Consider the following 25,629-nt stretch of genomic DNA (forward strand, 5'->3'; position numbering starts at 1 on the left):
TATGTTTGATCTTAAAACTTAAGTCAGAATATTTGTCTCTATGAAATCTAGGTCAAGTTCAAAACTTGACTACCTGAGGTCAAATACTAGGTTCACTAGGTCAAATCATAGAAAACCCTTGTTGCACTTATTTTGGTCTTAATGGCTTTTACCTTAAATGTGTTGTGGGGAATAAAAAATTTTGTCTTGTTGAACAGTCTGTCTATATGTTCGTTTAATAGTTTGCTTGGAAGCAGTGATCTATACTAGCCATTTACTAGTAGTAAATTAATACGTCAGAATTACTGACACGTCAGGATGACACCACCCTTTACTTAGAAAGGGAAAATAAAACACAAATGCTGAATAAATTTAAAAAGGAACCAAATTTTTACTTATCTTTCTAAACTAACAATTTACAAAAAGTTCTAAATATACATATTAGAAAAATGCCAAAAATACTGATAAAGATGACAAATCAGCTTAATGAATAAAAAGAATAAAGTTTTAATTTCTGCAAAAAAGTAAATAATAATCTAAATAAATGGTATTATTAAAGTATCTAAATGTATTTTTGTGACTCTGTACTTGTATGACTCTGTGCCTAAATATAACAGCAATGTAAATTACTTATAAATATTTACTGAAGTATTTAAAGATGAAAACCTAAAACAATTGCTGTTAAAACAATAGAATTTAAGTAACTTAATTAAAGTAAATTACTTACTAATTTAGAGAAAAGTTACAATGAATTTAGTAAAACTCTTAGGTTAAAAAAATAGCCAAGAATAAATACAAAATTAATTAATTATTAATTACTAAACCCTAAGAGAGTTTTTTAGATGTTGTCAGTCATAAAATTCCTTACAGAGTGAAAATATGGCTCTGAAATTCTACTGAGGTAAACTCTTCCAGAATGCATTCAACCATGAAGGATGTAAAGTACATTCTGATTGGTCAGCATTTTTCTGATAAGCCATTCAACATTTATCTTACAAATCAGCTATGACCTTGGCAATGCTTATGTAAACTCTTTGTCTGTAATCTAAAAATAGCTCAAAGTTCTTTCAAAACTGGTCTTACTAAAACAGCTGATGAAAATACAACATGAAAATATGTAGCGATATTAAATGCAGTTTGTAACAATAAAGATAAACTGAAAGTACTGATGACTGTTAAGTGTATAAGCAATAATAAAGTATCAAATGAATATACTGAACTGTGTGAATGTGATGAATGATCTGCCTAGATAAATCAGCAGTCTTTAATAGACTAGCTGAATGCCCTTAATAGACTAGCTAAATGTCTGTGCTTTCAAATCTTAAAATACCAAACTATTTGTAAATACAAACATTTATGATAAAATATTACTGTTACATTATAATATGCAATACTAAAACTGTATGTTATGTAACCTTATGTTGTAAGAATCCAACTTTACAACAAATGAAAAGAGATAACCTTAAAATTACAGGCTTTCTAATGTATATACTACCGTGATACTTAAAAATATTATCTTGGATGAAATGAAGTTTTCTGAAAAGATTATCTCAGTAGTCGAACACTTGTTAGAAATATTATTGAGATAATTTACATAATTTTCTCTATACTTTTTTCCTAAAGGCCAAAGCTGCCATTTATTAGCTACATACTGTTGGCAATCTCGATACTTTCAAAAATTATCTTGATATTTCAAACTTTTGCTGAAAAGTTTATCTCAATAGCCTAAAGTTCCCTGGTGATAAGAGGCATATTTAGAAAATATAAGTAATTGCAATAGTTTTCTGAAAAAAGAACGTACAAAATTGCTGGAAAGTTTAGATTTTATGTACTCAGCCGATGACCTCTATTTATGGGGAGAAGGGTCAATAGGTCAAAATTGCAGTGACCAAGCTAAGGCTTATTAGCTCAACTGAGCATGGTGAGCTTTTGTGACCGCTCAATGTCTGTCGTCAGTCGTCCGTCCGTCAACATTTTCTAAAAAAATCTTGAAAACGACAGGGCAGAATTACACCAAACTTCACAGGAATGATCCTTGGGTGGTCCCCTTTCAAAATTCTTCAAAGAATTGAATTCCATGCAGAACTCTGGTTGCCATGGCAACCAAAAGGAAAAACTTTAAAAATCTTCTTGTCCAAAACCACAAGGTGTAGAGCCTTGATATTTGGCATGTGACATCATCTTATGGTCCTCTATAAAGATTGTTCAAATTATGCCCCTTGGGTGAAAAGAGGCCCTGCCCCGGGGGGTCTCAAGTTTTACATAGACTTATACAGGAAAAAACTTTAAAAATCTTCTTGCCTGAAACTGCAAGGGTTAGGCTTTTGATATTCGGTATGTTGCATTGCCTTGTGGTCCTCTACCAAAATTGTTCAAATTATGCCCCTTGGGTGAAAAGAGGCCCCGCCCTTGGGTCACATGTTATATGAGTTATATAGGAATAAATTATCAGATCATATTTCCTAGACTTTTTAATTATAATTACCTGATGATCCCAAGCGATTAGGGGTCACTTGACTGTGACCTTGACCTACTTTCTTGTTTTTTAAGATACAGCCTTGAAATTTGGATGACATGTGCAGTTTTGCACACTGATCTTAAAACTGACTTTCAGTGACCATGAATGTGACCTACTTCTAATATTTTAGCATCAGTTTGCCATTTTACACATGTGGCTCATGTGAGCGATTCAGGGTCATCATGACCCTCTTGTTTTTGTTGGCTGTGGTGGATGCACGACCCCTATTGTTTTGGAGGTCAGTTGGTATAAGGTCAACTTAGGTTGATTGCTTGTTGTCAGTAGCTGACCTCAAGGTTACAGCATACATGATACTGCAAGTTTCATATCCAGTAACTGTTATCTCCGACAGACATTAATGTGGGCATCGTTTCACAACTAGCTCTTGTTCCTCCAAAGTGTATAAAATGTTTGAGTAATCAGGAATTAAATAAATAGTTAAACTTTTTTCCGGTGTTTGATGTGTAGTCCTTCCATCTTTTTATCCCCCGACCTGACGAAGTCGGAGGGATATAGTTTTGGCGTTGTCCGTCCTTCCGTCCGGTGCCATATCTAAGAAGTGGTTGGGAATATTTAAATAAAACTTCATATACATGTTCATCACTATGAGGTAATGCGGTCTGTCAAGTTTCATTCAGATTGCCCAAGTAACACCAGAGTTATGGCCCTTAGAAGTTTCTAGTGTTAACTAAATAGGGTACTATAAATATGGCAATTTCTGCTTCATAACTTGTGATATATTTGACCTAGAACTATGAAACTTAAATTGAATTTAGATCACCATAATGTGGTTGTGCACACACAATTTTGTTTGGATCTCTTTAGTAACTTCAGAGTTATTGCCCTTTGTTTAAAAATCCACATATTTTTATGTAACAAACTTACCATTTGGTAGAATTTCATTAAACTTCTTTCATTCTTTTCCATGAACATTTGTTATAAACATGTGAAGTTGTGTACTCACACCTGGTCAGGAATTAAGTACAAATGTCCAAATTCTCAAAAACTGGACCTTTAAAATGCCTGTCTTCTCTTTCTGTTTAAATAGAACCAAACATAGGAATGAGCTACACAAGTTTTAGAGATACCGGTAGTTTAGTTTGACTGATTTCCTGTTACCTAGACTAGCCACTAGACTGAAAATAATATATTTCTATATTTTTCCTTTTTTGATGAATTTAATTTCATAAAGACAAAAGCCAGTCTATTTTAGAGATTTTCACAGAGTTAGGTTTCTTCTATGTTAGCCTATATTATATACATGTCACACACACTTTTGAACCTAGAGCAATAATTTGAACAATTATGGTAGACATTACAAATCTGATATCACAGCCAAATTTCAAGGCTCTATTATTGATTCAGAGAAGAAAAGTGACCATGCCCCCTGGCAACCATGTTTTTTGACGAATCTGAATAATTTGAACAACCTTGGTAGAGGGTCACACAAGGACCATTTGTGTAAAATTATTTTAAAATCGGGCCAGCAGTTTCACACAAGAAGATTTTTAAAGTTTCCACTATATACATATTGGAAAAAGTGACCACGCCCTCTGGCGGCCATGTTTTTTGATGAATCAAAATAATTTGAACTGTCTTAGTAGAGGGTCACACAAGGACCATTTGTTTAAAATTATTCTAAAATCAGGCCAGCAGTTAAATCACACAAGAAGATTTTTGAAGTTTCCACTTTATACATATAGGGAAAAGTGACCACGCCCTCCTGCAGCCATGTTTTTTGATGAATCGGTATAATTTGAATAAGTTTGGTAGAGCGTGACAAAAGGACCATTTGTGTGAAATTATTTCAAAATCGGACTATCGGTTTATGAGAAAATGTTGTTTGAAGTTTTTTCCAATTTTAGCTCTGGCAGCCCCTGTGTGCAACCAAGTCGAACCGTTTGAACATCTTTAGTAGAGGACCACCCAAGGAACATCATGGCCAAATTTCATCAAAAACGGACGGCCGCACGCACGACGGACACAGCGTGATCACAATAGCTCACCATGAGCACTTTGTGTTCAGGTGAGCTAAAAACTTTAAAATCTTTTTGCCTGAAACTGCAAGGCCTAGGCTTTTGATATTTGGTAGGATGCATTGCCTACCAAAATTGTTCAAATTATGCCCCTGGGGTGAAAAGAGGCCCTGCCCCGGGGTCACTTAGTTATTATACGAGTTATATAGGAAAAAATACTTTAAAAATTATCTGATCCTATTTCCTAGACTGTTATAATTACCTGATGATCCCAAGTAATATGAGGTCACTTGACTGACTTTGACCTGCTGACCTACTTTCTTGTTTTTTAAGATACAGCCTTGAAATTTGGATGACATACACAGTTTTGCACACTGATCTTAAAACTGACTTTCATCATTGACCATGAATATGACCTACTGACTTTTATAATATTTTAGCATCAGTTTGACATTTGAAACATGCAGCTCATATTACTCAGGTGAGCGATATAGGGTCATCATGACCCTCTTGTAACATCATTGTCAGGACTGAAGCAGGATGATTAAGTTAATTTTGCATTAATTTTTTATTTGTAAATTACTTTAAAATTTTCGATAAAAAATTCATAATCAGTTGTAAATAGAATGTTGTAAAGAGTATCACATCTTATGCCCTCTACTTAAGACAGGGAGCATATCATACGGTCTGTCTTTATTCAAGGTGTAATGGATAGATGTTAACATACTGATTTTTTTTATTTCTCCCTCGCCCTTTACTGTTTGTTAGCATTTCTTAGCCTTCTGTATACCATTTTAAGACCTGGGCACTGATGCCTGAACATTGCTATGGTGTCTGCTTCATTAATGCATAAATTTCACTGTGTGGTTGGCTGGTTGCCAAAATCTCTAGCGAACTTGACTTACCAATGTGATCTGATGATGACACGACATGAACAATAAATAGCAATATTATGAATAAACACCTACATTTTTTGTACTTTAAACATAATTTCTTTCTGCCTCAAATGTCCGAATCAAGGCATACTATTGGTGCAAGTCACCTGGCTTTGGTGCTGCCAAATAATTGACAATGAGAACATTAGCAGATGAATTCAGGTCATCACAGATCCAAATGCAAATGTGTTGCTTATGTGTAGCCATGGTAATTTAAACATTCTGTGTTTAACCTATCGGAGAAAATGTTGTGAAAATTATATGATCAATTACATAAAGACTGCAAATTACAATGGTATACATTACATTGCTCTTTGTACAACATGCGGCCTGACAGAGAAAGTCTGTGTTATTTTCTAACAGCCCTTGTATCAGTGTGAACTCCAGCAAATAAGGAAACACAATATTAATTCTACAAAATTTAATATAAAATAAATAAGACTTTGATAAAATGTAACTATACATATAAATGTAAAACAGTCTGTATAAACTAAAAGCACGTGCATAGAGGAAAACATCATATAACATAAGTCCAAGAAACAGTACTAACAGTAAGACATCTGGCAGATCTAATCTATGTAGGCATTCTCTTTCCATAAATGTGCCATGTTTCATTAAAACATAATCCGTCTTCAAAAGCTATAAATATTTTATTTTTTATCTTTTCAGAACTGGTTTCAATTTAATATCATTTTATGGATAAATGCATACACAATCAACGTATGATAACACATTACAAAACTGGTCATATTATAATCATGCTTGCCTAAGCTTTGAGACAACCTGTTGTAGACCTCCCGATTGATTTTTGTATGGTTCCAAAAGTTTTCAAATCGAAATACCTGTATCACTTTTCAATGACATAATCAGAAATTTTTGCACATACATTTAAGGTAGTTCTGCACGTCTGGATCGAAATTTTTTCTACAATGTAGAATTTGATTACACTCTGATTTTTCAAAACTTCAGAATATACCTAGAAAATTCAGCAAATAAAAAATATAGGGTCGTGTGCTTGATTTTTTGCTAGACTGGTTTGAAAAATTTAGACCTCGTGCAATATTTCATAATGGTAGTCTATGGGAAAATCATAACTTTCATAACATTTTCACGAATAGAATTTTTTCTACAATGTAGATTTTGATGAAACTTCCCATGGTTGTTAATAAACATATAGACTATAATTTGGTGAAATAAAATGTATAGGTCCGTGTGCTTATTTTTGAGATATTTGACCATGATTAAAGTGAACCGGACATTTCATGCTAATTTTAACACATTATTTTGAATATTTTAACGTGCCGTATGTTTTACTATCATATTTTGACTTTTGAAATATAGCAACAGTGCCATTGTAATAAATTTAATCACAGGCTTCAATTAATTCATTAACTGATTTTCATTTCCGTAGGCCGAATCCAGGCTTTACTCTACATTTTCCGGATAAATAACGTTACGCCATCACTTCCGGTTTTTCAAACGTGCAGAACTACCTTAAATGCCTTTGTTTGTAATATAGCTGCCAGATTTTTGTTATGAACATAAAATATATTGATTTCTTGTTACATCCTGTTTTCCATAATTGATTTCTCTAACAATTGTTAAAGTTTTGAATATTGATTAACACATAGAAAGTTTTATTGAACTTAATGTTTTTTATTACCTCCCTTTATGGATCTAATGAAATAAGTTTATGTGCAGTAATGAACGCAGTGTTTTTTCTAACCATAATAATTATGCATAACATCTATTTGGACAGCTGTTTCATCGGATTTCAAAATAAAAGTCAAAGCCATATGAAACATTAATATTAGATTATATTTGCATATGGAAAATTTGTTACTCTCCTTTTAATTCTCTATGCTGTCTGTCAAGTTTTTTTCTCTCATATAAATACTTCAAGAACACAAATGTATAACCACATTTCAAATTACAGTTATTTTAAAGCCTAACAGCTACACTACACCACCCTAAGAATGCCCCTATTCGACCATTACTAGCATATTTCTACAACCTATTTTTTAACAATATGAACATTAACAACATGTCACTAATTTATAGAAAATGTTAAAGGGGCATGGCTTCAGATATAGTATAACTTTTCAAGGTTTGGAAAATGCTTTTATTAGTAATTTTAAACAAAAATTAAAAATAAAGTAATTCTCATATTCTAAGAAGTCTTCATCTAGGAAAACACTCGTGAAAGCTGCAAAATAAGTTGAAAAGCAGTTTAAGCATCCAAATGCATTACTCAAGCAATAGAAATGTGATATGAAATAGAATGAATTCAACTGTTCATTGTATCAAACTCATTATAAAGGTAGGTCTGCATATCTGATTAACCGGAAGTGATGGTGTAACATCATAAACCTTGAATAATGTCAGGTCGCATAAATGTTGCTGTAATCTATCCTGTGTATTAAGTATTAATTGATTTAATTACTAAACTTTGAAGCTACTACATGGCAATGTTATCACCAACCAGTATGTGAAAATGTCATCTAAAGTATGATTTTCCTAAAGAAGCCCATAGTGAAAATTGACCGGAGGACCAATATTTTCAAACTGGTCTATCAAAAAAAAAAGCACACAACCCTTCTCACTTACTGGCTGAATTTCCTTTCCTTTAAAAAAAAAATATGGTTTAATGAAATTCTACATTGTTGAACAGTTTTTGTCTCAAACGTGCAGACCTGCCTTTAACATCAGCCTGAATAATTTTGATTTACAAGTTTTGATATTAAGTGTACCGGTATATTGTTTTGTGTTTTTAAAACACTGAAATTTTGATAACCATCTGAAAGCATGTCCCTTCAAAACATGATAGATACCAATAAATTTTAAATACTGAGGATGATCAATAGAGATTACCATGCCCTTTACCTGTTTTCTGCAAAAGCTGTTCTTACTGAAGGTATTACAGTAAAGTTCCGTTAGTAAGGCCACTTGTGGGGACTGGCAAAAAGTGGTCTTATCAACATCCTACCTAATGTTTTATACAGACTTGTAAAATGGCTGATGGTTTACCCAAGGAGTGTTCCTCACAGAAATAACTGATTAAATGTATGCACAGGATTCAGTTTCATCACAAAATAATTAACATTACAAAGAAGTGAAATGTTTCAGAACATGCAGTAAACCGTCTGTGTGTGAATCTTTCAGACAATAATATGTTAAGATGCACAAGAGTAATAAATCTAACAGTTTCATGTCTGATATATCCATTTAAAACCTGCCTGTAACAGTTTAATTCTTTACCTATCTATTGGTAACAATTACCACTATCTGTAAGTTCAGTTTTATAATTTATTGACCTGTATATATTTGTACATCAAGCAATTTCGGACCCCTGTTTCACGTTGTGTAAAATAAATAATGGATCATCAAAATTGTTAATCAGACTGAGGTAATATTGATCATCCATCATGTTAATCACACACTACTATCCCAGAACTGTAATCCATTTCAGGTTACTTTGTAAAATTAGGTCCCTAATTGGTTGACATAAGCGATCAATTATACCTGCAGTAGTTGACACTCACAAGTTGAACAAGATGAAATTTTATGGTTGCATAGCTGAGACTTAAACTAACATTGTGACAGACTGATTCTGTAAAAAGTGGTAACAGCTGACCAGTCGTGTTTCAGACCTTGTGACCAATGACATACATAGAAAAATACTCAGTTCTTTTTTAAAACAGCAGTATTTAAAGAATGGTTGTTAAGCAGAACTATACTTTCGAAATCTGGTTTTGCGATAAGTTTCAAACTGAAAAATTATTGCAAACTTTGTGCTCTTGTTAAAGAAAGCATGTTGGCAAAACATTCATTATAAATTTTGCTCTTATATGCAAACAATACAGCCCTCACTGGCCATAACATCAAGAAGTACAAATTTCATACACTCCTGAAGTAATGTTAGAAAAGAACAATTTCAGTGTTACTTGAAATTTGAAGAAAGAATCAACATGTTTATTATGTTTCCTGCATTCATTCTATTCTTGGCCCTATAGCATTGGCCCTATAGCATGAACATTGTTCTTTTCATTTCACTATTAAATAAAACCTTCTATCACAGGCATTTACTCAAGTCATGCTGTTTTTCATGAGTTGCTGTAACCTATTTAATCTCTCGTCGATTTCAGAAATTTCTGCTGATCTGTCAAAATAATCACTGTCGTAACCTGCAAGTATAATAACAAGCATGTTCGGATGTTCAAATTTCCTTACATTGTATATCAGTAACAAGTTACTTCCTTGTAAGCTCATGTAGTTAACTTGAGCAGATCTTCTATGTCGTGTCCTACATATCAAACAACATACATCAGGATTGAAGAATTTCCTAAATTACGGCCATTTGCTTCTATGTGATGCATGTATAAATCCTGACAAATAACGCATACATTCAATAGCTGTTCTGGCAAAAACCACGAAATTTTATTCAACTAAATCGATCATATGACCATATAGTTCTCAGGAGGACACGAAAGATATATGTTTTGTTCAGAAGCTATTAAATAAAAGACAAGAGCACCGAATGCAATATACACCCTAAGGTATGACCTTTGACCCCCTAAGTGTGACCTTGACCTTTAAGCGAGCCATCTGAAACATGAGCTCTGCACGTCTTCTCGATGTGGTGAACATTTGTGTCAAGTTTCTTCGAAATCCTTCATGGGGTTCAAGAGTTACAGAGCAGACATGGATTTGCTAACAGACGGACGGATGGACACCAGCGTCATAACATAATACGCCCCCTTTGCGTGTATAAAAAGCACTAAAATCTTACCATTGCTGGCTGGTATATTTTCTTTGTTTCTAACCGAGCGTGTTCTTCCATACTCTGAATCTGGTGTACTGGCTAATGTATGTAAAGTTAAGGAATCAAACAAGTTGTAACTATAAAATCTCCAGAAACTCTAGTTTAATATGTGAAACAACAACTCAAACTCTGTATAGTAACACTAAGAGGAACATTTACATTTCACTGTCGCTTTAGAGACGTAAGTTAACTAAGAAACTGGCCCAGTTTGACTGAAAATATCTGCTTAAATGCAAGATATTTCCTCTTTGCAGGACAGAGTTGTAAACAGAGTATATACAGTCAGTCAATTCTGCCAACATTTTAATACCAAAACAGTTTGAACAGTTTGTGATTTGCACTTTTAAAACAATGCATGTGTACTGAAGATGTGTTAAGTATGTCTTCCTGATTTACTTTGTAATATGGTCAGGAAAAAGGAAAGGAAGGAAGAAAAGGAAGTTTAATCTACAAACTTTTTAAAGGGGCACACCATAGGGTTGAGGACATTACTTAATATGTAAAAAGGTAGTCATTAGTTAGTACACCTGAAACTCAGTTTCTCGAATTCCAAGAGATTGAGCATTTGACTTCAAGGTAGCCTAAATTCGACATAAAATTGTATCTCATGAAGAGACTTGAAAATGTGTTCTAGATATCCAGAACTTTTTGATAAATGACTTGGACATACTGAGATTAAACTGTAAATATGGTACAATAATGATAATAATATTTGGAAAAAATGTGATATAGTATATTTTATACTTTAACAAGAAGGCCGTATGGCTATCCGTTGCTCACCTATCAACCATGATTAAAGAGTTCATGAGAAGTAGCTTAAGCTCTTGCAGCTCCAAAAAATAAAACAGCAGTTAAGTCAAACCTTTAATCAAACTTTAGAGAGGATGTTTCAAGGATGCTACAAACCAAGTTTGGTGAATATCCATGAAATGAGACAAAGTAGTTTAAAGCATTTGAGCCGCGCCATGAGAAAACCAACATAGCGGCTTTGTGACCAGCATGGATCCAGACCAGCCTGCACATCCGCACAGTCTGGTCAGGATCCATGCTGTTTACTAATGGTTTCTCTAACTGCAATAGGCTTTGAAAGCGAACAGCATGGATCCTGACCAGACTGCGCGAATGATGGTCACAAAGCCACTATGCTGGTTTTCTCATGGCGTGGCTGATTTCCTGTTTTAACTTGAGCAGAGAGTAGAAGACGTTTATGTAACATAAAGAAGTAATATCCAACTGTACTAAGCTCCAATCTTGTAACAGTGGTATTACAAAACATATTACCCATTTACAAATTTATTACCAACTCAATGATACCAATGCATGTTACCAGACTTCTGTTACTGCCTTACTTTTGAATGTTCTATTTTTGTCATTTTGTAGTGAGGGAGCAGAATGTAATTAGTAACTGTTTATATTTGTGTCAAAAATTAGGACTGGGACGATTACTCGGTTAATCGGATCTGATTAGATTACTAGGTGAAACCGGTTTCAATTTTGCAAAACCGCTAATTGTTCTTTATGACGTCACAAATCTTATTTTATCTTTATACATTTCTTTCACCAGTACATAGACCTGCAGTATATTTCTGCTAAACACATCAACATAATTAATAGTCTCTGATTTGCCTGTTATGATATATCTAAAATAAAATACACCAAAATATGACTTCTAAATTATCACACTGCTTGCAAGCGATCAAGTCCGTAATTTCCTAATGAAGTCAGCTGCTGGCTTCATTATTTAGCAGTATATTGTTATTGGTAAAGGATATATTTTGCTATTCTTCTTTGTTTTGCTTTCAGATTTCTTAGGCTGAAAAAGAAAGAAATTAAAAATTGAACAAGACCCATTTGTAAAACACATATGCCCCCACCCCACAATGATAACCTGTTAGAGGTAACTGGGTGTGTAATTTTCAGTCTCTTGTATGCTGTGACCTTGAACTTCTGACCCCAAAACAACAGGGGCCATCTATAGACCACAAGCAATCACCCTATTAAGTTTGTAAAATGTAGAACCAAACATTTTACACTTATTTATCAGACCATTTTCAGTCTCAAAGTCACTGACTGAAAGTTATTGGTCGGAAACTGGATTTCAGTAATAGGTCACTTTGACCTTATTCTTTGACCCTCTGACCCCATAAACAGGGTAAGAGTCATCTATTGACCACAGCCAATCATTCTGTTTGACAACTTTATAACCCAGAATTCTACAGCTACTGACTGAAAATCATTTTCAGTCTCAAGGTCATTGACCGATGAAATCATCCTGTGAAGTTTTACAACTGTAGGTCCAAACATTATACAGTTACTGATTGGAAACTGTTTTCAGTCAAAAGGTCACTTTGACCTTGATCTTTGACCCACTGCTCCCCAACCCACCACCCCTAAAAGGAGGTCATATACTGACCACAGGCAATCTTCCTATAAAATGTAATTACTGTAAGCACAAGCATTCCAGTAATATTTATCAGAAACAGTTTTCTGTCTCAGGTCACTGTGGATCCCCGGGCGGGGCGTATGTTCTCCGTGATGATTTTATAAAAGACATTGTTTCTGAAATCATTCGTCCTCCACCTCTGCTAAATGTGGGGAAGTTGGCAGTTACTTGTGGGGAACAGGTTTGTATTGGTACAAAATCCAGGGACACTGGACTGGTTAACTGCCTGCCGTTACATGACTGAAATACTGTTGAAAAACGGCGTTAAACCCAAAACAAACAAACAAGGCCACTGTGACCTTAACCTTTGACCCACCGACCCTAAAAACAACTTGGGTCATCTACTGATCACAGGCAATCATTCTATGAAGTTTGCCCAAAGCAAGCCAGGGCATTCTATCTTTATTGATAATAATTCTACATCATCAAACTATTCTAGAACTATCATGTAGAACTATGAATTTTATTATTCATTTTTTCCTGCAACTTTCATACTGCAGCTATACTTGATTCATCATAATCAGTTACAGAAGTGAAAATAAATTCAGAATTAGAATTTAACTGAGAAGACTCACTAAATCTGGGCTAGGTTATCACTTCTTGTGTAAGAATTCTGGGCAAGGTTATCACTCCTTGTGTAAGAATTTAAAGTTTGAACACTATTTACATCTGAACTAGATAAATAGTTCTACAGTAAGAATTTGAGGACTCACCACATCTTGACGAGGTAAATAATTCTGGTGTAAGATTTTTATTATGAAGGTTCACCACTTCTGGACTAGATAAACTAGAGTTGTCACAAGAGTGACGAATTATACCCCCACAATATGGTCTTGTCACAGAACTAAGCCAATGTCAAAGCCGAACTTGCTTGACCTTTGACCTACCTACTGACCACAAAATCAACAGAGGTCATCTGCTAGTCATGATCAACCTCCCTGTGAAGTTTAATGATCCTCCACCCAAGCGTTCTCAAGTTATTGTCCGTAAAAGGTTTAAATGACCTTTGACCTTTGGAACTCAAAATCAATATGGGTCATCTGCTTGACATGACCAACCTCCAGATAAAGTTTCCTGGTCCTAGTCCCAAGCATTCTCAAGTTATTGTCCGAAAACTGTTTAAATGTTCCGGGTCACTGTCACCTTCACCTGTGACCTACTGACCTCAAAATCATTAGAGGTCATCTGCTAGTCATAACCAACCTCCCTATCAATTTTCATGATCCTAGGCCCAAGCATTCTTCAGTTATCATCCAGAAACTGTTTAAATGTTCCATGTCACTGTGACATTGACCTTTGACCTACTGACTCAAAGTAGAACTTGACCTGCATTTCATGATGTTACACCTGTGTACCAAAATTTATGATCCTCAGCCCAAGCGTTCTCAAGTTATCATCCGGAAACCATTTAACTGTTCCGAGTCCCTGTGACCTTGACCTTTAACCTACAGACCTCAAAGTCAAACTTGACCTGCATTTCATGATGTTATGCCTGTGTACCAAAATTTATGTTCCTAGGCCCAAGCGTTCTCAATTTATTATCCGGAAACCATTTAACTGTTCTGAGTCACTGTGACCTTGACCTTTGACATACAGACCTCAAAGTCGAACTTGACCTGCATTTCATGATGTTACACCTGTGTACCAAAATTTATGATCCTAGGCCCAAGCGTTCTCAAGTTATCATCCGGAAACTATTTTAACTGTTCCGAGTCCCTGTGACCTTGACCTTTGACCTACAGACCTCAAAGTCGAACTTGACCTGCATTTCATGATGTTACGCCTGTGTACCAAAATTTATGATCCTAGGCCCAAGCGTTCTCAAGTTATCATCCGGAAACCATTTAACTGTTCAGAGTCCCTGTGACCTTGACCTTTGACCTACAGACCTCAAAGTCGAACTTGACCTGCATTTCATGATGTTACACCTGTGTACCAAAATTTATGATCCTAGGCCCAAGCGTTCTCAAGTTATCATCCGGAAACCGTTCAACTGTTCAGGGTCACTGTGACCTTGACCTTTGACCTAGTGAACCCAAATTCGAACTTGACATGTATTTTCCGATGTTACACCTGTGTACTAAAAATTATTTCAATTGGTCGATCCTTTCTCGAGTTATCATCCGGAAACCATGCAAAACCAACGGACCGACCGCCAAGCTCACTCCTATATACCCCCCCAAACTTCGTTTTGTAGGGGTATAATAATTCTGTTGTAAGAATTAAATGATAAGGACTCACCACAACTTGACTAAGTAAATAGTTCTGGTGTAAGAATAATATTATCAAGACTCACCACATCTGGACTAGATGAATAGTTCAAGGGAAGGAATCACCACATCTCGACTAGGCAAATAGTTCTGGTGTAAGAATATATTGTGAAGAGTCACTATATCAGGACTAGATGAACAGTTCCATAGTAAGAGTTGAATAATGAGGACTTGCCTCATCTTGACAAGGTAAACAGTTCTGGTTTTCTATTATTTTATCAAGACTCATCACATCTGGACTAGATAAATAGTTCCAGTCAGTTCCAGTGTAAGGATTCATCACATCTTAACTAGGTCAATAGTTCTAGTGTAAGAATATATTGTGACTAGACTACATAGGGACTAAATAAACAGTTCCAGTTTAAGAATGGAATACAGAGGACTTGCCACATCTTGACTAAGCAAATAGCACTGGCAAACAAATTATTCTGTGAAGACTCACCACATCTGGACTAGATAAATAAGCGGATGACAAAGCACTTCTTTCATTCTGACGTGACCTTGATCTTGGTCTGCTTGGCCTACCTCTGTTGTAGTTTCTGTACAATAAAGACAAACATGACAGGAAACAATGTAAATCTCTCCATCTGTAATACAAGAACCCTAAAGAACCCAATCTATGGTCAAATATATCCTCCTGGCAACTTTTTAATAGGGGAAACTTCTTGTTTTAGGGGGAAAAAAGCAGTTTTTCCCTACTTCCTGCATTGAAAAGTTGTTACTTAATATAGCTACCTGCTTCCTGGTCAAGAAGTAAAATCACCAATTCTTTATTTGTTTCATTCAAAAGGCCTGGTACACAAGAATATATAAATGCACCATTGTAAACTTAAAGAATCAGGCATAGTTTTAAAAAATCATTTGTTCAGAAAAGTCTTAGTTTCTGGGACCTAGTACAAATGATCACAAGTCTCGGTTCAACAAGGAAGTATCTGGCTGATTCAGAGTGTAAGAAAGCTTGGAATGTTCATTGACAACAATTCAAGAAATGTTTCTTCTTGGGGGATTTTTTAAATACAAATGTTACGAGTATCAAAATGAAGCAAAAAATCTTTTGCAACAAACATCTAGTATTGACATGTGCTAAGTTAAGGAGCTCGGAATAACGAGAAAAGGGCATATACCTTAGACTTGAATACGAAGAATCTGACATTCCACCATCACTCATTTCTCCCTGACTCCCATCTGAAAATTACAAAATAATAATATCCAGTTATTTAATATTGTTCTGTATACCCCTTGTGCCCCTCCGGGCATTATTTCATCACAGGCGGGCACCTGGGTACAACCACCAACCTTCCATAAGCCAGCTGGATATTTTCCTTACATGAAGAATTCTACACCTCAAACGGGGCTCCAACCCACACTGGTGACCAGCAAGTGATTAGATGCCAGAGACCTTAACTACTCGGTCATGGAGGCCACAGATTCATCTTCTGCTGGAAACCATTTTAATAGAGTAACATCATTGCTTTTATATTAAACTAGAGCTATCATTGAGAGTAATTAATACCCCTATATGCTGTCTCAATACATTGAAGGTCAATGTTCTGCAAATTTTCTAAATATGCTAGTTCTATTAAATTCCTTCCAGCAGTTTATAAGATTTGGAGTGGACATGAAATATAGCTATTTGATTTTTATTATTATTATACCAGATTTGTTGAGCACCCTTTAACGAACAGTCATGACTGCACCCCTCCCCTTGAGGTCATTTTACCCCTATTGCCGATACCAGTACTTAAAGCATCTGGTACGCCCAGACAAGCTGCGTATAGAGGTTCAAACCCCCCAGTTAATGGTGCCATCATATACTGTATTATAAAGAAATACCACACACCACCCTATCCATAGAGCCTTACCAACAAGTGCATTTATTAAACAGATTTGACCTCAAACTTTGACATGGCATTAGTGATGTCTTAATGAGGTGAAAAAAATTGATGTTAATTTTATCAAAATCTTTCCTAGAGATATGGAGCATACATAAAATGAGCCGTGCCATGGGAAAACCAACATAGTGGCTTTGCGACCAGCATGGATCCAGACCAGCCTGCGCATCCGCGCAGTCTGGTCAGGATCCATGCTGTTCGCTAACAGTTTCTCCAATTCCAATAGGCTTTAAAAGCGAACAGCATGGAGCCTGACCAGACTTCGCGGATGCGCAGGCTGGTCTGGATCTATGCTGGTCGCAAAGCCACTATGTTGGTTTTCCCATGGCACGGCTCAAATAAAGGATCTTGACCTCCAAGTGTAAATGTGGCATATTTTCAAACATTCTTTTTAACAATTTTAAAATATCTTTAGATTGTTTTTTCCTTCAACTGCAGCAGGAAATACTGAATCATGTTACTTAGTAATATCTTACAAAATCTAACTGAATCTGACTTACTAATATTTAATATAATCTCTCAAGTATATCTGATCTTCAGATTTGAACAATGACAGTATTATCAGCCTAATATGACAAACTGTGTTAATATCTTCATTTACAATTACTTACATGAAGTATTTCTTGAACGATTTCGACTGTTAGCTGTAAATAGAGAGAATATGATAGTATTATCACTTAATATTCCGTTAACTAAAAAAAAATATTTACAGAACATCCAGGTGCATTTCAAAGAAAGAAAATATTTTTCCAATGTTGAAAAATGGGTCCTGATAAAATTTATTTGTTCCAAGTTAAAGTTGTTTAGTTATACAGAAGCTGACTGATTTGTTCATTTCAAACTAGTTCTGACATCTTCCCAAAACAATAAATAAAATACAAAGGTGCAGAATAAATTACTAGGAACATTATTGAGATACTGGTAAAGCAGTACAAAGCTTCAACTTTACAGAGATACTACTGTGTTATCTATAACATTTTGTGGATACAAGTGAAAATCCCCAAAATGACACGTTTATGAATCTCAATTTTTAAAGATAAGTGGGTATTTTGTTTGTTCACTCAGATTTTTGTTTGTTTGTTTTGGGTTTAACGCCGTTTTTCAACAGTATTTCAGTCATGTAACGGCGGGCAGTTAACCTAACCAGTGTTCCTGGATTCTGTACGAGTACAAACCTGTTCTCCGCAAGTAACTGCCAACTTCCCCACATGAATCAGAGGTGGAGGACTAATGATTTCAGACACAATGTCGTTTATCAAATAGTCACCGAGAACATGCGCCCCGCCCGAGGATCGAACTCATGACCCCGCGATCCGTAGACCGACGCTCTACCTACTGACCTAAGCAGGCGGGCTCATTCAGATTTTATTTTAATGATTGATGCAACCACGAAGTCTATAAAACTGGTACATGTTTTATAGATATGGAAAGTAAAACTACTAAACTTACCACATAATCTACTGTTAGCCCACCAGACTCCCAGAGGCGGTTTGTTAGATAAAATACTACTGAACCTACCAGACAAACTACTGTCAGCCAGGCTGATTGAAGGAGAAGGTTTGAGCCTGTCAGATTCCAGTAGGTTTGTCACATAAAATACTACTGAACTTACCAAATAATCTACTGTTAACCAGTCAGACTCCCAGAGAAGGTTTGTTAGATAAAACACCACTGAACTTCCCAGATATTCTACTGTTTTCTTGTCAAACTCCAAGAGAAAAACGTTGTTAGATAAAACACTACTGAACTTCCCGGATAATCTACTGTTTTCTTGTCAAACTCCAAGAGAAAAACATTGTTAAAAAAAAAACATTACTGAACTTACCAGATAATTTACTATTAACAAGTCAGATTGAAGGAGACGGTCTGAGGCTTGTTTGTTTGATAAAATACTAATGAACTTAACATTTAATATGCTGTTAGCCAGTTGGACTTCTGGAGGGCTGGTAGATAGAACACATCTGAATTTACCAGTTAATCTACTGTTAGGTAGTTGGACTCCTGGAGAAGGTTTGTAAGATAAAACACTATTGAACTTCCCAGATAATCTACTGTTAGCCAGCCAGACTCCCAAAGAAGGTTTGTTAGATAAAACACTTCTGAACTTACCAGATACAGTGGAACCTCCCTAATCCGAACCCCTCTAATCCGAAAACCTCTCTAAACTGAACGAATTATTTGGTCCCATTTTTTCTTATTCATTTTCTGTTGTAAAAATACCCTTGTAATCAGAAACCTCTCTACTCCAAAAACTGAACAAACTTTTGAGAATTTTATATCTAATTACATTAAAATCTACCCTTCTAATCCAAACCTTAGTCAATGTATCTGATGTAAATCTTGTCTACTTCTGTCATTTTTGTGTCTGTTTATAATCTCAACTATTACTCTTTATAAAGGTGTCAACAGAAATAGGTCCCAACACTGGTAACCAAAAGTCATGTCAGATTTTTGCTTTGTAGATGCATGCAATTAGCACAGGTTTGAAAGAAACAAGACTAAGTAGTTTATTTGAACAGAAATTTGTATGAATAGACATATGTGCAATAAGTACTAACAATGTAATAGATCCTTTTTAATCTGTATCTTCCTCACACATTTTTGTGGAATTTGTTCATCAAAGCAGCAAATTGATAAACTAAATGGGAAACTCAATCGGGGCTCAGGCTAAAATTCTGACGCGCAGTGCTGACAATATACACAAAGAAGGAAAATGCTGACGATATATATATATAGAGGCGATTAAGAAAATGCTGACAATATAGAAATAGAAGGGTTTAAGAAAATACTGACAACAAAGAGTTTTTGGTAATGATGTCTTTCAATAATGACTAAAAATGGTAGTTATTGGAAATTATTTGTAAAATAGCTCGAAAATGACATAATTTAAGCAGAAAATACGTTAGGTTGTTTATATCAAAGAAGTATAAAACATTTATTTTTATAACTCTTTGTTTATATATATATATAATATATTTTCAGAAAGGGAAAGTCTTTGAGTGTTCAATATCTTTAATTCATTAAAGTTAAGAAATAAAAACATTTATAAATTATATAAATTAAAGTTTTATTTGCACTAATAATATTGAAAGTTTTAATTAATTTGCTGTTTAAATAAGCATCGATGTTATTTTTTATTTCATAAATTATTCGTGCATTACTTTCATCAGAACATATAAATTGCACAAAAAAATTACGTTATATAATTTATACAAAAGAGTATTTTATTTACTAAAATGAAATGTTAATGTTATCAGAAAGTTATCCCATAATTATAATATCCTTTGATCTGTTATTGACAGTCACAGTTTATTAAAGTTAATCAAAAATATATATGTGTCTGATTGATCATTCGATGTTATCCGTTAGATTATAAAAAATGGGTAATTAAATGAAAGCATAATTATACCCAGGTTTTTTTTTCCTTTATAATAGAGGCCGTTTATAGGCCCCTTCCCCTCAGAAAATTTCTTTAAAATCATGCAGTTTTCCCCAAAAATTGACTTTACATCAGGTTTTTTATTCCCCTTTGCCCAAATACCGAGTTGTTTTTTTCCCCCAAATCAGAGGCCTGGGCCCCTTCCCCTCCTGGTAAAAAAAATCCCTGATACCAAAGTATATCTCAATAAAATACCTTAATGTCATTTTTTTCCGTTTAATGTTATTTTAATCATTTTGTTTAAGTATAGAATTCTACCACCAATTTCAAGAAATGAGTAACATAACAATCATATATAAACATATTTGGTGCATAGTACAATTTCTTTACTAAATTAGAAAAAAGTGATTCTTTTGCGAATATTGGTTTTTGTCAGATATATTACAGCATGAAAAATTAGAATGATACAAATGTATACATGTACCATATGAAGCTGCTATTGTGCAGACAAGGTCAAAATAGCTAATTCTGGCCCTTTCAGGGGCCATCACTCTGGAACCCATAATGGAATCTCGCCAGTTCAAAAAAGGAACCAAGATCTTATGGTGATACAAGTTGTGTGCTTGTTTGGTTAAAATAAAATCATAAATGAAGCTGCTATTGTGCAGACAAGGTCAAAATAGCTAATTTTGGCCCTTTCAGGGCCCATAACTCTGGAACCCATAATGGAATCTCGCCAGTTCAATGGGATCTGGCTGGTTCAAGAAAGGAACCAAGATCTTATGGTGACACAAGTTTTGGGTAAGTTTGATTAAATTCAAATCATAAATGAAGCTGCTATTGTGCAGACAAGGTCAAAATAGCTAATTCTGGCCCTTTCAGGGGCCATAACTCTGGAACCCATAATGGAATCTCGCCAGTTCAAAAAAGGAACCAAGATCTTATGGTGATACAAGTTGTGTGCTAGTTTGGTTAAAATAAAATCATAAATGAAGCTGCTATTGTGCAGACAAGGTCAAACTAGAAAATGCTTTTGTAAAAAAGCGCATGTCTCCCCCAATGCAAAGTCCTATAGGCAAGAAGTAAATAGGGGTCAGGAGCGAAAGTGAAAGAGACACTGATGGTTGGCTGCAATAGGGATCATCTACTTGGCATGTCCAGTCATCCCGCTAAATTTCAACACTCGTGGCCAAGTGGTTCTCAAGTCACTGTTCAGGCTCCTGTGACCTTGACCTTTGATCAAGTGACCTCGAAATAGTTAGGGGTCATCTACTCTGCATGTCCAATCATCCTATTAAGTTTCAACATTGTAGGTCAAGTGGTTCTCAAGTTATTTCTAAAAAATTATTTTACATGAGGCCACTGTGACCTTGACCTTTAATAGACTGACCCCAAAATCAATAGGGGTCATCTACTCTGCATGTTCGATCATCCTTTGAAGTTTCAACATTCTGGGTCAAGTGGTTCTCAAGTTATTGATCGGAACTGGTTATCAATGTTCAGGCCCCTGTGACCTTGACCTTTAACGGAGTGACCCCAAAAACGATAAGGGTCATTCACTCTGCATGAAGAATCATCCTATGAAGTTTCAACATTCTGGGTGGAGAGGTTCTCAAGTTATTGATTGGAAATGGTTTTCCATGTTCAGGCCCCTGTGTAGGGTTCATCTACTCCGCATGACCAATCATCCTATGAAGTTTCATCATTCTGGGTCAAGTGGTTCTCAAGTTACCGACTGGAAATGGTTTTCAATGTTCGGGCCCCTGTGACCTTGACCTTTCACAGAGTGACCCCAAAATCGTTAGGGGTCATCTACTCTTTATGACAAATCATCCTATTAAGTTTCAACATTCTGGGTCAAGTGGTTCTCAAGTTACTGACCGGAAATGGTTTTCAATGTTCAGGCCCCTGTGACCTTGACCTTTAATGGAGTGACCCCAAAATCAATAGGGGTCATCTACTTTGCATGTACAATCATCCTATGAAGTTTCAACACTCTGGGTCAAGTGGTTCTCTAGTTATTGATCAGAAATGGTTTTCAATGTTCAGGCCCCTGTGACCTTGACCTTTGACGGAGTGATCCCATAATCAATAAGGGTCATCTACTCTTTATGATCAATCATCCTATCAAGTTTCAACATTCTGGGTCAGGTGGTTCTCTAGTTATTGGTTGGAAATGGTTTTCAATGTCCAGACCCCTGTGACCTTGACCTTTGACGGAGTGACCCCAAAATCAATAGGGGTCATCTACTCTCCATGACCAATCATCCTATGAAGTTTCAACATTCTGGGTCAAGTGGTTCTCTAGTTATTGATCGGAAATGGTTTTCAATGTTCAGGCCCCTGTGACCTTGACCTTTGACGGAGTGACCCCAAAATCAATAGGGGTCATCTACTCTTCATGACCAATCATCCTATGAAGTTTCAACATTCTGGGTCAAGTGGTTCTCTAGTTATTGATCGGAAATGGTTTTCAATGTTCAGGCCCCTGTGACCTTGACCTTTGACGGAGTGACCCCAAAAACAATAGGGGTCGTCTACTCCAGCAGCCCTACAACCCTATGAAGTTTGAAGGTACTAGGTCAAATGGTTCTCCAGTTATTGCTTGGAAATGAAGTGTGACGTACGGACGGACGGACGGAAGGACAGACGGACAGGGCAAAAACAATATGTCTCCTGGGGGAGACATAAATAGCTAATTCTGGCCCTTTCAGGGCCCATAACTCTGGAACCCATAATGGGATCTGGCTGGTTCAAGAAAGGAACCAAGATCTTATGGTGACACAAGTTTTGTGTAAGTTTGATTAAATTCAAATCATAAATGAAGCTGCTATTGTGCAGACAAGGTCAAAATAGCTGATTTTGGCCCTTTCAGGGGCCATAAGTCTGGAACCCATAATGGGATCTAGCCAGTTCAAGAAAGGAACCAAGATCTCATGGTGATACTAGTTGTGTGCAAGTTTGGTTAAAATAAAATCATAAATGAAACCACTATCGTGCAGACACGAAATTGTTGACGGACGCACGGACGGACTGACGACGGGTGATCACAAAAGCTCACCTTGTCACTATGTGACAGGTGAGCTAATAAAGAAAGAAAATCAAGCATTCACACACTGAAAAATGCTGACCACAGCTGTTTATACAATTCAATATATTGCTGACGACTTTGTTCTTTTTCTATGTGGTCAGCAATTGTACACATGTATACGATATATAGCGTTAGAATCTGCTGACCAGTTAAATAAAGAATAAAATACGCTGGAAAATGCTGACCACGGCTGTATATACAATTTATATTGCTGACGACTTTGTTCTTTTTCTATATGGTCAGCAATTTTACACATGTATACAATATATAGCGTTAGAATCTGCTGACCAGTTAAATAAAGAAAGAAAATCAAGCATTCGCACACTGAAAAATGCTGACCAGGGCTGTATATACAATATAATGTTGACGACTTTGTTCTTTTTCTATGTGGTCAGCAATTTTACAGATGTATACGATATATAGCGTTAGAATCTGCTGACCAGTTAAATAAAGAATAAAATACGCTGGAAAATGCTGACCACGGCTGTATATACAATTTATATTGCTGCCAACTGTGTTCTTTTTTTATGTAGTCAGCAATTGCACACAATGTCATGTATATGATATGTAGCGTTAGAATCTGCTGACCATTTAAATAAAGCATAATATACGCTGGAAAATGCTGACAGCGACTGTATATACAATTTAAATTGCTGATGACTTTGTTCTTTTTCTATGTGGTCAGCATTTTCACACATGTATATGATATATGGCGCTAGAATCATCAAAAAATAAAAATTACTGCTGCCAAATATATTCTAAATCATCCTAAAGTGATTGAAATAGTTTTGAAGTGTTTTTGAAAAAAAAGAAATAGATATTGTTTTTAGAAATTTCATGACAATATACTGTATATTATGATAAATTTACATAATTTAAATTTGTAATTAGAAGCATTTATTTAACATTGTCCTCTTCATATGTTATGATACTGATGCGATGGTTGTAATATGGTATGTATATGATATAAAAAATATTTCACAACATTAATATATATAATTATAGATTTAGTGTTGGTTACTTATTTTTGTAAATATCTCAACCAGTCCATCCTACACCTACAGTCCGTATTTATAAATGAAAAAATATATCAAGTGAAAAGCTTCCCTTCCTAAATTTCACCACTGTTGTTTTAAATCCCTTACAAATGCAATTAAGAAAGTTTTTAAAGCATTCCTAAGTGTTCACAATTAACACCTTTCCTTTATCAAACGTGGGATAGCCTGTCTAACACTACTATATATTCAATATGTCAGCATTTTCCAATAACCCTATATACATTTAACTTGTCAGCATTTTCCTTCTTTATGTATATTGTCAGCAAAATGCGTCAGCAAATTAGACCCTCCCCTAAATCGGACCATTACAATAACCAGACAAGTAAAAATACGGTACCGCGGTATTCTCTTTTTAGCTACCTTCTATGAATGTAGGAGTGGTGAAAAAGAAATGTTTACAAGTGATACTGCGAAGTTAAATTAACACGAAATTTACATAACACTAAAGTAATCTACATAATGCTTACGATTTAACTATTTCTTATTTGTCTTTTCACAAAAAGATGAATCTACAAATCTTGTATAACAAATAGCCTAATTTATCGTTCTGAAATAGAAACCTTTCTAATCTGAAAACCCCTCTAATCCGAACTTTTTTTCTGGTCCGAGCATGTTCGGATTAGACAGGTTCCTCTGTAATCTACTGTTAGCCAGCCAGACTCCCAAAGAAGGTTTGTTAGATAAAACACTTCTGAACTAACCAGATAATCTACTGTTAGCCAGCCAGACTCCCAAAGAAGGTTTGTTCAGATAAAATACTTCTGAACTTACCAAATAATCTACTGTTAGCCAGTCAGACTCCAAAAGAAGGTTTGGTAGATAAAATACTTCTGAACTTACCAGATAATCTACTGTTAGCCAGCCAGACTCCCAAGAAGGTTTGTTTAGATAAAACACTTCTGAACTTACCAGATAATCTACATTTAGCCAGTAAGACACCTGGAAAGGGTTTGATGAACAAAAAAAAACTGCTGAACTTACCATTTAATCTACCTTTAGCCAGTCAGACACCTGGAGAAGGTTTGTAAAATAACAAGAGCTGTCCGTAAGACAGCCAAGCTCAACTATTCGAAATATTGTCCCAGAAGCAGGAAAATATTACCCAGAAAGGTTAAATATCAAAAGAGTTTTAAGTTCAAAAGGGGGAATAATTTGACCAAAATGCATATCAGATATGGGACTTGACCCAGTGAGGTTGGTAATTGATCTAGAAAAAGAAAAAATAAGTTTCAAATCTATATGCCTTTTAGTAATAGCTGTATGTAC

General features: G+C 35.4%; 1 protein-coding gene across 1 annotated transcript in view; it reads right to left on the bottom strand.

Moving 5' to 3' along the window:
- Positions 1 to 5,814: 5,814 nt before the first annotated feature.
- The window catches only part of LOC123535778 (centrosomal protein CCDC61-like), a 36,066-nt gene continuing 16,251 nt past the window's right edge, over positions 5,815 to 25,629 (bottom strand). Inside the window, exons 10-15 of the mRNA XM_053549539.1 lie at positions 17,447 to 17,479; positions 16,068 to 16,128; positions 15,386 to 15,482; positions 12,001 to 12,043; positions 10,198 to 10,272; positions 5,815 to 9,592 (exon numbers count right to left, since the gene is read on the bottom strand). Of these exons, the coding sequence (XP_053405514.1) occupies positions 9,495 to 9,592; positions 10,198 to 10,272; positions 12,001 to 12,043; positions 15,386 to 15,482; positions 16,068 to 16,128; positions 17,447 to 17,479 (407 nt within the window). The 3' untranslated portion in view covers positions 5,815 to 9,494. The remainder of the gene's footprint in view (positions 9,593 to 10,197; positions 10,273 to 12,000; positions 12,044 to 15,385; positions 15,483 to 16,067; positions 16,129 to 17,446; positions 17,480 to 25,629) is intronic.

This window comes from Mercenaria mercenaria, chromosome 1 (assembly GCF_021730395.1).
Source record: "Mercenaria mercenaria strain notata chromosome 1, MADL_Memer_1, whole genome shotgun sequence".
In the NCBI taxonomy this organism is placed as follows: Eukaryota; Metazoa; Mollusca; class Bivalvia; order Venerida; family Veneridae; genus Mercenaria; species Mercenaria mercenaria.